The 14,061-nt window shown below is 40.6% G+C and overlaps 1 protein-coding gene across 1 annotated transcript; it reads left to right on the forward strand.

Annotated features, from left to right (window-relative positions):
- The first annotated feature begins 647 nt into the window (after positions 1-647).
- Positions 648-10,931, forward strand: LOC133893957 (protein TPR1). Its single transcript, XM_062334824.1, has 25 exons — positions 648-929; positions 2,056-2,235; positions 2,732-2,845; positions 3,631-3,789; positions 3,902-4,076; positions 4,161-4,281; positions 5,320-5,420; positions 5,505-5,640; positions 5,774-5,883; positions 6,010-6,079; positions 6,165-6,238; positions 6,313-6,408; positions 6,488-6,580; positions 6,996-7,123; positions 7,207-7,450; positions 7,519-7,686; positions 7,778-7,873; positions 7,965-8,120; positions 8,195-8,305; positions 8,386-8,565; positions 8,638-8,766; positions 8,850-8,945; positions 9,120-9,302; positions 9,372-9,547; positions 10,355-10,931. Exons 1-25 carry the CDS (start codon positions 850-852, stop codon positions 10,569-10,571), a joined length of 3,393 nt encoding a protein of 1,130 aa, XP_062190808.1. The 5' UTR covers positions 648-849; the 3' UTR covers positions 10,572-10,931.
- Positions 10,932-14,061: the final 3,130 nt, after the last annotated feature.

Raw genomic sequence — 14,061 nt, forward strand, 5'->3', positions numbered from 1 at the left:
TTTAAAACAGAGAGAACTCTAACCGACTCTAATATAATAATTATTAGGAGTAGAACGGTCATTTAAATGTTTGTGTGGTCCATGTGCGAAACAAAATATATCTTGTATTTATTGTAAGGGGGGGAGTAAAACTGATCGTAGAAGCTTACAATAAACAAAAACGAGTAAAAGGCCTCATAAAGAGGCAGGCAGGGCCCCTGCCCCATTAACCAAAAAGCACGTGACCGTGGTCCACTCCCCTTTCCTCAGTCGGTGCCGTGCCACTGCCTCCCCACGCGAGCGGGGCCGATCCGAGAAACCGCGCGACGGAAGCGAACCGCCTCTCCAACCCAAACCACGCGTCCCCCCCATCCCGTCTCGTCTCGCGCGACGACTCCCGATGGAGTCCCGTGCCGTCTCTGCCGTCTCGCGCGCACGTCGCCCTCACGACCGGACGCCAGCTCACGAATATCCACCCGATTTAATCCCGGCCCCTTCGATTCCGCCGCTCCGGCCTATCATATAAGTAACCGAGCCTATTGAAAGGCGAGTGCCCCTATCGATAAGCTCGACAGCTTATCTCAGATAAGCCAGCGGTGGGTGGCGTGGGGAGGGAGAAAAGGGCGAGAGGTCTGCAACGCATCGAAGAAAGCGAGACCAAAGTTTCTCTCTCCCTCCCAACCCTCCCCCCCACCCCTCCACATCTCCGCTTCTCTCGTGCCGAGAGGGGGCGACGACGAAACCCTAGGATTCGCGGCCGACAGGGCGGCCAAGCCACGAGCGCCCCTCCCTCCGAATCCTGTGGCGCGAGCCGAGCTCCGGCCGGCGCAGATCGAGCACCGGGCGGGCTCTGCCGCCGCCGGCGCAGCCATGACGTCGCTCAGCCGCGAGCTCGTGTTTCTCATCCTCCAGTTCCTCGACGAAGAGAAGTTCAAGGAGACCGTGCACAAGTGGGTCGCCCCTCCTCCTCCCCTCCCTCTCTCTCTCTCTCTCTCCCCCTCCTGTGGGTACATGCGCTCGGTGGTTGGGTGGTTGGGCTCGATCAGGCTCTTTGCGTTTTTGGCGATTTGATTTGTCACGCCGTCTGTCGTGCTTGCCACTTTTCTCCTGTGAATTTGCAACACGTCGCCCTGTTTTTCTTTTTGTTCTTTTGCTAGTTTTAGGCTTTGCGTTGATGAAAAAAAAAACAAAGGTTTTTCATGGGCTATGTTTGATTTGTTATGTACGGTAAATTCATGGAACTTTCGGGTTTTTTTGGCCAAAAGACCTTTTGTCCCTCGTAGTTTTCTCCGTGATAGTCGTTGTTTTATTTAATCCGGTCAAAATCGATTTTTGGTGTCTCAGTTTTTCTTTTATAGGAAAAATTCAGGGGGGCATTTGAAATATGGAGCTTGCATGTGCTGTTTACTACCCCAATAGCGAGTGTGATTTGTTTCTCTCCCTTTTTTTTGTCAACTGGGCATCGTTCGCTCTGTCGGTTACTTAAATTCTTCGGAACAAGTGAATCTTATAGAGTAGTGTGATTAATTCGGTGATTTGTGTACTACGGAGTAGCGTTTTGGCCCCTGTGTCGTGCCTTGCGGGTAATCAGTAAACGGTGGATGGTATTTAGCTGGATTGCATCACTTCCGACGGAGTTCATAGAAAGCTTCCAACTCTGAGCGCATAACTGGGTTTCGTTAATTCCCAGGAGGTTCTTTTTTTAAAAAAAATAAAATGTGTCTGCAGTGTGCTCTGTTTTGCTCGACATTTTACATGGTAGAGCAGAGCACATCCGAGAGGTTGATCAGAATTAGGCTGTAAGGCTTGACAATGAGTGATTGAATGGTATGAGCTTGGTTGGCTGTTTTGGATCAATGTTCAAAGCTCAGGACTTGCAGCGTGTTTGTGCCTTAGATGTTTATGTTAGCTTTAGTAAATTGGAGTTTGCGGAATCATTAATGTATTGCCCACTCTGTGGAAATATAGGAAAAGTTGGCAACTTGTGTTCTTTGTCACGCTCTATTCTCTTGCAGTTGAAATTCTTCGCGGTTTGACCTACTGATATGTAACTTCATGTGGTACATTATGCTATAGGCTTGAGCAAGAGTCAGGATTCTTCTTCAATATGAAGTACTTTGAGGAGAAGGTCCATGCTGGGGAGTGGGATGAGGTGGAGAAGTACCTGTCAGGTTTCACCAAGGTAGATGACAATAGGTATTCGATGAAGATATTCTTTGAGATCAGGAAGCAGAAGTATTTGGAAGCGCTTGATAGGTACAGCTCTTTCATATTTGTCAGGAATTTTTTTTTCTCCAATACGCAGGAGAGCTGCGCATCTTTGTATTAAGACGGAGAAAAGAAACAAAGTTACATTAGGTTACACAACATCCCGATATCGGGGACTAAAAGCACCTTATCATGCTATTACAAGGAGGTAAACAACTAAAAGTGCTAATTAGCTAGCAGCTAAACAACTGAACCGTAGCTCCGGATATGATCCCTTACAACAGACATCTGGATAGCATTGGCATTGCACCACTGATCGGCTGTCTCCCAAACAAGTGCCATGAACAGATCCATCGAATAGCGGTGTTTGTTAAACACGAAGTCATTGCGAGACAGCCATATTCTCCAGCTGAACAACCATATTTGTCAGGAAATTCAATTCATTTGAAAAAGGAACTGGATCTTTGTTCCATCCCATTTCCTTTTGTATCAGGTGGATCATAAATTTTACTGTTTTTTTTTTTATTGTATACGTTCCAAACAGGCATGATAGAGCAAAGGCTGTAGATATTCTTGTCAAGGATCTTAAAGTCTTCTCGACATTCAATGAGGAATTATATAAAGAGATAACACAGCTTCTAACTCTTGAGAATTTTAGGTACTTTCCTCTTGCTCAATGTCACCATTTACTCTCTGTACTTTCCTGTTCACCATGAGAAATACGCTCTAAACGTTGACTTTCTTGTTAATTAATGTTTGCATTCCATAGTTCCTGGCAAATAAGCATTTGTTTATTCCTTTGTCATGAGGCATGACCTAGCTCATTTATGTCATATTAATTGACATGTTAATTTAGCAATCTCTTGCTTTGGTGTTTTAGAGGGGCATATGAGTCAATTTACTGGTTCAGATTGTTGAGCAGCAAACAGAAACATCTTTCTTAGAGCTTCTTGCTTCTTAGAGCTCTTAAGATAATTGTTTTTCCTGATTGCTGCATTGCAATTAATGTGTCATCATCTTGAATGGAAATCGGACATGGATTCAACTTTTGAATAGTTCATGAATCATGAGGAAGTCATGGCAAGCAACTGCAACATATGTATTAACTGAATAGGCATGGCAAGCTGGCAACTGCATAAAATCTGTTAGCCAAGCTACATGGTTACTTGTAAAAATATTAAGGGTTCTCATTTCCTGCATTATTTTTTTATGGTAAATGCTTTTTGCTTAATACTTGAACCTCATTACAACTTTGATTTCCTTTTTTGGGTTCTAGTAAGTTTTTGGCATTATTTGAGCTGCTTCTTTTAACTACATTTTCCATGCCCTTTTTATCCATCCAAGGTGCTGTTTTTTCATATTGTTAAAAAGAATCGTGTCGTTGGCTTCTTCTAGTTTCCCATAATGAGCTCATATCACCAAATATTTGTTGTTTACCTGCAGGGAAAATGAACAGTTATCTAAGTATGGGGATACCAAATCTGCTCGCGGTATTATGCTGATTGAGCTCAAAAAACTTATTGAAGCGAACCCTCTTTTCCGGGAAAAACTTGTCTTTCCAACTCTTAAGGCATCACGCCTGCGTACTCTAATCAATCAAAGGTTCGAAATTAACTATCTAATGTTGTTATTATTTGACCCTTTTTTTCCTCATGTTTGCTCTAGTTTCACGCTGTGGGATTGTAAATTCATGATTCTTTAACAATATATGCAGCTTAAATTGGCAGCATCAGCTTTGTAAGAATCCTCGACCAAATCCTGATATCAAAACTCTATTCACTGATCATACTTGCACTCCTCCAAATGGAGCTCGTGCATCACCAGTGTCTGTACCATTGGCAGCTGTTCCGAAGGCTGGTGCCGCATATCCACCACTCACAGCTCATACTGTGCGTTTGCTTGATAATTTTTTTTGTATGCATGACTTCTATGAATGCTTTTGTTACTTAGATTTAGTATGTTCATTCATGCAGCCGTTCCAACCTCCTCCCTCTGGTCCATCTTTAGCTGGTTGGATGGTAAATGCTGCTGCTTCTTCATCTGTTCAATCTGCTGTTGTAGCAGCATCATCAATACCTGTTCCGCCAAATCAAGGTATGGTTGTGTGGTGGGTTTAGATATATTTGCGCCACACTTGTTCCTTCACAAGTTGATAATCTGAATCTTTACTCTGGAGACAGTTTAAAATATTTTTGGAGTGACAATGGATGTTCTCTTGTAATATTTCTTCTGATCCAAATCTTCCAATACTTCCTAATGTACACATTTGTTGTCCCACCAGGAGTTGTAATTTTGTGCATATCCTGCAATATTTTTCCTAATTTTTTGCAACAATAATTATTTTTCTTGTTTGTTCAGTGGCTATTTTTTATCTGATTTATTACATTTTCTTAATTTTCATTTTGTGTGCAAGTAAAAAATATATCTTAAAACATGCTAAATAAGAAAATCGAGTTACCAAATGATCCTTACAATGAACCTGTCGCATGCAGAGTACTATTGACCTACTTTTATCTAAATTTGTGGTAGTATTCATGTTTTGAGAGGTAAAGAATCTACAAGTGAAACAGTTACATGATAAATAACACACTTAAAGTTGTAGTTCATAGTTTAGTATGCCTTGTAGTTTGAACTAGACCATTCCTAATTATGCTTTTCCTAATGTTATTGTTTACTGAAACAATTGCACATGTGAAACTTTCGTTCAAGTCTTATAGTAGATGCTGCCAGTTAATTATTTTACACATTATGTAGTGATGAAACACGATGTTGCTTAATGCATCCATGGCTTCAACCTTGTTCTATATGTAGCTGTACAGTAACACTGTTCTTTCGTAGGTCTGATACTTTAGCTCTGAGGTTCCTTACAGATTCTTATCTAAGTGTCTTCTGTTGGCCTTATATAAAGTTCATAATGTTACGTGCAACAATTATTGAGTAATGGTAGCTAATTGGTTCTTTCAGAAATTGTTCTAAGATGTAAAGCTTTGGCCCTCCATGGCAACAAAAAAGGAGCCTGCAGTTTTTCTTAAAACCTTTCGTATGTTGTCATGGGAAATGCATTTCTGTTTTCCGTTATTGTCATGTGCCATAACTTCTCATGATTTCAGTTATATTACATTGTTTCCTCAGCTGTCCCCATGTTGAAACGGCCAACTATAACAGACTATCAAAGTGCAGAATCTGAGCAACTAATGAAGCGATTGAGGCCTGGTGCACATGGCGTTGATGAGGTAATATGTCATTTGTAGTCAGAAAATATGACCATGTAGCACTTTGTATGAGCTTTTAATAATCATGCATGCTTATTTTTGCAGGCCACATATCCTGCCCCCATCCCTCAACCTGCATGGTCAGTGGATGATCTTCCTAGGACAGTAGCTTGTACTTTGTCACATGGATCTAATGTTACTAGCATGGATTTTCATCCTTCTCGGCATACACTACTACTAGGTACAATCGAGACAACTACTTTGTTTGAACTAATTTTTTTTTATAAATGTGTTGTAACTGAACATTGGCATTTGATGTAATTTATTTGAAGTCTAAACTTATCATTTTTCTTATCACGTGTTTTATTCTGCAGTTGGGTCTGCTAATGGTGAATTTACGCTTTATGAGATTGGCCTGCGTGAGACATTGGTTTCAAAACCCTTCAAAATTTGGGACATACAAGCATGTTCACCTCAATTTCAGGTATTCAAGTACAAGTCGAAGTCATAACTCTAATTTACTTCTGATTGCTAGTTACTAGCACCTTGTTAGTTAGCATATGTGTGTTCTCATCTTATAAGCCTCATTATTTACCTATGCTTTGTAAAGAGTTCTGTGGCCAAAGACTTCTCCATATCCATTAATCGAGTTACCTGGAGCCCTGACGGAGACTTAATTGGTCAGTATCAGTAGTGGACCTTTTCGATAAGTAGTACTGCTGTACAAAACCAATTATTGTTTAAACTTTCCTTCTGTGGTTTCAGGAGTCGCATTCACGAAACATCTGATCCAGCTACATACATATCAACAACCAAACGAGACATGCCATGTTCTAGAGGTACTGCCATATAATCATATAAATATTTAAAGTACATTATAATATATTCACTGACCTTTTATTCCTCATGTCAGATTGATGCTCATTCTGGAGGAGTAAATGACATCGCATTCTCTCGACCAAATAAGCAACCTTGTGTTGTCACTTGTGGAGATGATAAGCTGATAAAGGTATGAGGTGTGATTTGGTTAGTTATCTTCTTCTTTTTTACTTCGCTTGTCTTCTTCAACTTACCTCTTTGTTTTGTAGGTTTGGGATATGCATGGACAAAAACTATTTACATTTGAAGGGCATGAGGCGCCTGTTTATTCTATTTGCCCTCACCACAAAGAAAGTATTCAGGTGTGTTTGAGTATGATATGCATGTATCGATATCACAGAGATGCAATGGCGAACTTTATGGTTGATTCTTATTCTATAAGCTGGCCAAGTTCTACTTAGCTTCCATAAATTTAGTCAATGTGAGCAATCATGGACTTCGTATCTCTATAATTATGGCGTATAGCATAATGATATGTCTATTCAATTGGAAAAGAGGGATGTCTATATTGCATAATCGTTTAAGCACATGAATGTTAATTTTAGCAATGTTGCTATTTTGTCATGTTCAACGAGTTCTGTGCTTCTATATAATTTCCTGGGGGCACTATAGCTTGTTTGATTGTTTCCAATACTCAGAAGCTTGATCAAACAAAACTTCCAAATATTTTTCGAATCACCTTTATGCTAATATGTGATTTCCTTATGTTCCATTCAGTTTATCTTCTCAACCGCCCTGGATGGAAAGATTAAGGCATGGCTTTACGATAATATGGGATCTAGGGTGGACTATGATGCTCCTGGAAAATGGTGCACTACTATGCTCTATAGTGCCGATGGAACTAGGTAAGATTAAAGAAGTAATTTTTTACAGCCAAAAGTGGTTTCGATTGTCACTATGTAATAATTTACATTTTGTTCACGTGAAGGTTGTTCTCATGTGGAACGAGCAAAGATGGAGAATCGTATTTGGTTGAGTGGAATGAAAGTGAAGGATCTATCAAGAGGACATATTCTGGATTCCGGAAAAGGTCAGCTGGCACAGCTAGTGTAGTGCAGTTTGATACAGCTCAGAATCACATTTTGGCTGCTGGTGAAGATAACCAGATTAAATTTTGGGATGTTGATAATACTAATATGCTAACCTTCACTGAAGCTGACGGAGGCCTCCCGGTCAGTCTCTCTCCCTGTTACATTTGTCTTTTTTTGGGGGTGTAATCTAACCTTCTTAATTATATCAGGCCTTTCCTCGCTTGAGATTCAATAAAGAAGGCAATCTTCTTGCTGTTACTACAGTGGACAATGGTTTTAAGGTACTTGCAAATGCTGATGGTCTCAGAACTTTACGTGCTTTTGGAAGCCGGCCTTTCGAAGCATTTAGGCCGCAATATGAAGCTTCTTCGATGAAGGTTCCTGCACAGTCTCTTGTTTGTTATTTTTTGTTTTATGCTGTGCAGGCTAGTTTTTAGAAAGATCCTGACTTTAATATTGAATTTACAGGTCTCAGGTGCTCCTGTTGTTACGGGCATCTCTCCTAGCATAGGTCGAATGGATCACTTAGACAGGAATTCTCCTGCAAAGCCATCTCCTATACTGGTATTGTGGTTCAGACAAAAGACTTGATGTCTCTTTGCTACTTTATGTTAACAATTGAAACACCATCTGACTTAATCATAAACTTAAACAGAATGGTGGAGATACAGCATCAAGAAGCATAGACATAAAACCAAGAATCTCAGAAGAAAAACCTGATAAAGTGAAACATTGGGAACTGATGGAGGTTTTAAATTCCCAGCAATGCCGTGTAGCTACGATGCCAGAAACTCCTGATCAAGTCAGCAAGGTACGATGTGCTGGATGTATGTTTTAAACTCGTCGTAAATCTGTGAGAGAATTAACAACAACGTTTATATGCAGGTTGTCCGACTTCTGTACACAAATTCTGGTGTTGGGTTGTTAGCACTAGGGTCTAATGCTATTCAGAGGCTGTGGAAATGGAATAGAAACGAGCAGAATCCAAGTGGAAAGGTATATATTACTTTTCTGTTTGTTCTATAGCATTTAGGCTAATCAAGGTATGTTATAATTTTTTCCATTCTGCTAAGCAGGCCACAGCAAGTGTTGCACCACTCCATTGGCAGCCAAACAGTGGTCTTGTTATGACAAATGATACAGCAGATACCAATCCGGAAGACGCGGTCCCGTGCATTGCGCTCTCCAAGAATGATTCTTATGTGATGTCTGCTTGTGGTGGGAAGGTTTCCTTGTTTAACATGATGACATTTAAGGTAATCTTCAACTATTTTATTCGGATGTATTTGTCAAATTGCAGAATGTTTGACCTTGCATCTTTCGTGCAGGTGATGACAACATTCATGCCACCACCACCCGCATCGACCTTTTTAGCATTTCACCCTCAAGACAATAATATCATAGCAATTGGAATGGAAGATTCAACCATCCACATATACAATGTCAGGGTAGATGAGGTACCAAAGGCTTAAAAAGTGTGCAGATTATAATTTATTGCATTGGAAGCACTTCATTCATACATTGAGATTAATGTTTTCAGGTTAAAACTAGACTCAAAGGACATCAAAAGAGGATTACTGGGTTGGCCTTTTCCACCAACCTTAATATACTCGTTTCTTCAGGAGCTGATGCACAGGTTGCTACTAATAATGTTTTTCCTTTACATTTTCAATGTTCACTGTTCCCATTTTATGGCATTTGGTATGATTGGAAATTTATTCATTTGATTTGGCTTTGTTCACTACTCTTCCCGTGCCCCAACCAACCAGTAAGCACTTTGATGACCAATTCGCTCCAATCCTCTTTTCAGCTGTGTGTGTGGACCACTGACACTTGGGAAAAGAAGAAATCGGTTGCTATGCAAATGCCTGCTGGAAAGACTCCGTCAGGAGATACACGGGTCCAGTTTAGTTCTGACCAAAGTCGTTTATTAGTTGTTCATGAGACTCAGCTAGCTATATATGTCGCATCAAAAATGGAGAGAATCCATCAGGTAACATATCATCTATTTGGCCAAATTTAATTTTGTTATTGTCTATTAACTCTCTTTCTCTTGCTTCAGTGGATACCCCAGGACGCTTTGTCAGCTCCCATATCACACGCATCATACTCATGCAACACTAAGCTGGTTTTTGCTGCCTTCACTGATGGCAACATAGGCATTTTTGATGCGGAGAACTTGAGATTAAGATGCCGAATTGCACCAACAGTATACATGTCCTCAACAGCCATAAACAGGTACCCTTCTGTTGTGCACTGGATGCACAAATTTAACAGAAGATCATATCAGAAATTAGATGTGCTGGTGCATTTTTTTTCATTTTTATAGCCATTTGATGCCTGGCGCCGAAGAAATTTTCCAACAAGATGTAGTGAAGATCAGGATTGATGGGAAACATAGAGATTTGGTTAAGTTTATTGTTAAATTATTTATTAAACAGAAAAACATAAAAACTCCTGACTCGAAAACCATTACTGGTTTTCAACCATTACATGATTATTTGTGCAAACTTTACAGTTCAAAAGTAAAGAAGGATGCGATGATCTGAGTTTGTTAAGAGCATTGCAGTACAGAAAATGTTTGCAACTGTGCAAGTATATTGATCAAGATTTAAGGTTTAAAGATCATAGTCGACATATTCTGTTAGCCTTTTTTGGTTGCAAAATATCTTTAATTTTCGCGGGGCCATGTTTTGATGGGATCGTGCATTTCATTGGACTGGCTTAGTGAGGAATCAATTTTGTAAGAGTTAATTATATTCTGGTTTGAGGAGCAAGGTGGCATGCATATTCAGGTTTTGTTGTGCATTGAAGCCAGATAGGTTGTCATCACTGTGTTGAGATTGTTTGTGCTAAACTTGTGAGACAATTGTTGACATACGTTGATGCTTGAGGGCCTGACATATTAAAGCTGTTAAGGTGTTAATCTCAACAATTGTCTCAAGTAGGGAATACAATAGACATTGGGTATGAATTTTTGGACATGCCGTTTCTTGCTGTTACATATCACTTGTCACCTAATAAATGTCTCTTACCTGGCACCAGCAATCCGCATGTCTACCCTCTTGTCATCGCTGCGCATCCTCACGAGCCAAATCAATTTGCGGTGGGGCTGTCAGATGGATCGGTCAAAGTGATGGAGCCCTTGGAGTCCGAAGGGAAGTGGGGAACGCCCGCTCCGGCCGACAATGGGGTGCCCAACGGCAAGACTCCAGCATCATCAGCCACCAGTAACCCAGCCGCGGATCAAATTCAAAGATAGATGTGTTGGTGAAGCTTTCTTTGTAAATCTTCTAATCTTTTCATTGGCTTTCTTGTATGTCGATGTCGCTAGGTTATTGTTGCATTTGTTGGAAAAGCAGAACAGAAAAGGTGTTAAAATCAGGTGTGCTGTAACTTGTCAGACATTACTCTAGATGTTACTCGTGAAAATTATCTTGTAATAGGGATAGTAATGCCCATAAAGCGGGTCGCCTTAGGTTTGGTGATGTGGCTATAGTTCTTGATGCATGTAAAGCAATACATAGTTTTTTCTCCAACCCCGTTGTTGCTTTTTCCAACAATCTTTTTTGTTATGATTATTCATAGAAAAATAATTAGACAGTGGGATGTGGAATAGTCATAGCATGCGTCTGACTTGCTGCTTGATTATCTTTGACAAACTACTGAATCTCCAGCTCCTGAAACGAGCAGAGACCTCTTCAACCATCAGGGGATATCCTCTGTATTGCTCAGGTATTGGACTGTGATTGACTTTTTATTAGGGAATATCCTTAACAAAATGTTGTTTACATGCATCCGTTAAGTATGCTTGAACTGGATACACCACGAATCCAACCCAAAAAGCTTCAGCGGATACTTGTGTTTGGGCCGTGTTTGCTTCAGTATTAGCCGTGTTTGCTTCACAGGAGCGGTGCAAAGGCGGCTGGGGTAGGCTTGTTTCCGGCTGTGGGTTTGGAAGCCCTTGTCAAGTGGGCCCAGCTCTCTGCTGCAACTTGTGTGAGGTGCTGACCGACGTCAACTCACCATGTGTGGTATCAAGTTCTGGACCAGAGCACATGAAGCGAGTGATAGGATTTCGAGACTGATTCAAAGCACCTGTACCAACCATTCTAAAGGGCGATGATATCCTTCATGCGACCGAACACGCAGTCTCCCTCAGTCAACGAAGCTCGGCCGTCAATTTGCGACCGGATGGCTCTCATCTTATCTTTTTACTTCGGCTCGCGCAATTGTTTCTCTTCTTGTCATGCTAACTACTCTCTTCTTTTTCGCCCCTATCGTCAACCCCACCAACTGCCGATGACGGGAGGCGACAATAGTGGCGATAACGTGAAGATGGAGAGGTGGTGCAATGGTGGCGTGGGAGACGGTTTCTTCAGTGGCTAGGGTTGGATCACCTTATATAAACATGTAGATGGCATTCAAATCCCTTCAATGTGATTCTAATACAATCCAATAGTTGATGGTTTGTTTCCTCCTTCAAAATATCTTGTGCTAAGAACCTTACAAAATAAGTTCCAATAGAATATGAGTTTAAATAGATAAGTTAGGGCTTCAAACGAATCTTTCCACAACCTCCAAGAGGGTGGTACAACCACGGATCATATTGCAGATTGTCTTCAGAAATTCATAGAAAATTCATACTATCTTGAATGGGGCCGATCTTTATATCAAAGTTATAGGTATTGATCAGATCTACAACTTTGTTGTTTTAACTTTTTTTTATTTGTAGTGATTTATGTGCCCAAAGAATCAATATAAGCTTTAGCAATGTATCATACCGGCTCCGACTTTGGTCTTTTCATCATGGTTCATCCACAGAGTTCAAGGACACCATTATTATGCATAAAAACAAGTAGGGATTTATTCGAAGATGATAAAATGATAAATATACAATTCTCAAGGTGTTAAAGGTACTTATCAAGATTTACACAACTTATACTATGAAAACGCATTTAGCAAGGGGCAAATAAGAGTTTTACATTGAAAACATAGTTATAATGCATACATATTTGGCGTATTTGCAAATACCTCCCTGGTTTTTTATTTTTTACAAGGATGCCACTCAAATGACAGTTTTAATGGCATTTTTGCAATTTTCTAGTGGCAATCTTGCAATAACACCAGGAGTAGTGGTTTCTTTGCAATTGTCCCTACATATTTTGGACACATCACTCACACACCCAATTTTACACAAATCACTCTGGACAAAAGTAAATTTCCAACAAGCCACACACCACCATCATCTCTAGGCATATCATTTTACACAAAAGACCCTGACACAGTGGCGGATGCAGGATGGATTGCTAGGGGGGGCTCATCTCCTTCTCTCCCCCCCCCCCCAAGGATACCACAAGGTCTTGTTCTCTGGTCCCGACCTCATCGCCACTCACCAAAACACCACGAGGATATATGATAGAGGGAAGATGTCGGAGATGGGGATCACTGTAACGTCCCGGGTAATTAGATTACCCGAAATCTCGTGTTTCCACAGTACTTGTCCCATGATCAGTGGCAAGTACACATGATTTCAACTTGATATCACATCCATACAATACAGTCCTTATTTTCAATACAATACCAAGACATATACAGAGTACGCAACACAATATTTTATAGCGCAAAAGCCGATTGGCTAAAAAGAAAAGGGAACAACACATCAGAAAGAAGGCAATTAAGAAGATAGACATGTAGTAGATCTGCACATCCAACTGTAGGCGGCCAAACTAGATGAAAACTAGAATAGTTCATCGATATTCCCATCGAAACCCGACACGTAGGAACTTTGATCTGGCAGATAATCAACTTCTTCCTTTGAATGAACGCAAGCAAGGGTGAGTACAATGCGTACTCAGCAAGACTTTAAATGTATGACAAAGATAGTATAAATGCAAATTAAATTGAAGAAATAGGAAATTATGCTTATTTGCACAAATAGACATTGACATTTGATAAATATACTGATAATGTGAAATGAATTTTTAAAGAGCAAAAATAAAAAATTCAGATAAGTCATTAAAAGGACATCAGCATATCATGCCCTCCATGGCCATGATTTTCGCATCTCCAGCAATATATTCTTTAGCTAAGTGCTTAGACATGTGACCAACATCCCAAAACAAATATTCTAAACTTTGGAACCATCCCCAAGTTGCTCATAACCGTGAGTACGGCTATTCGAATAGTTTTAACTCTGCAGAGTATGTACACTTTACCCAAGACATGAATATCCCCGCTATGGCTCACGCTAGTGCGACATTTACCTTGCACATGACACGAGGTGTGCAACCAGGGCATCATGACAAAACCGTTGCACTGACTAGCCCTAGACCTTGCCTCCTCCGAAAAGTATTATCCCTCCTTTACCTTTAAACTAAGTACCCTAGAGGCTAGCCCTCCTTTATATTGGGTCCCACTAGTCTAGAGGGTACAAATCGTTATATCGGCATGCTTTAGCCCCACACATATAGTAATGGGAGCCCCCTCGGATATATCCATCTCGTGAATTACCCGCACACGCAACCCTAACTTTAGGAGGCAAGGTTAGAATCAACCAGGTTAATAAGCTAAGGCCGTTGTCCATATCGACACATGTGGTTGTACTGTATTTCTTAGTTCAGGGTACAAAGTACCGGTCCTCATGTGACATAGGCAAGTCTCCTCCTATCACTTGTGAGACAACGCTCACCACCTTACAGACCTAAACTTGCCCCTATCTATACTCGTTCTTCAGATTGCATATCAATACA

This window comes from Phragmites australis, chromosome 2 (assembly GCF_958298935.1).
Source record: "Phragmites australis chromosome 2, lpPhrAust1.1, whole genome shotgun sequence".
Lineage (NCBI taxonomy): Eukaryota > Viridiplantae > Streptophyta > Magnoliopsida > Poales > Poaceae > Phragmites > Phragmites australis.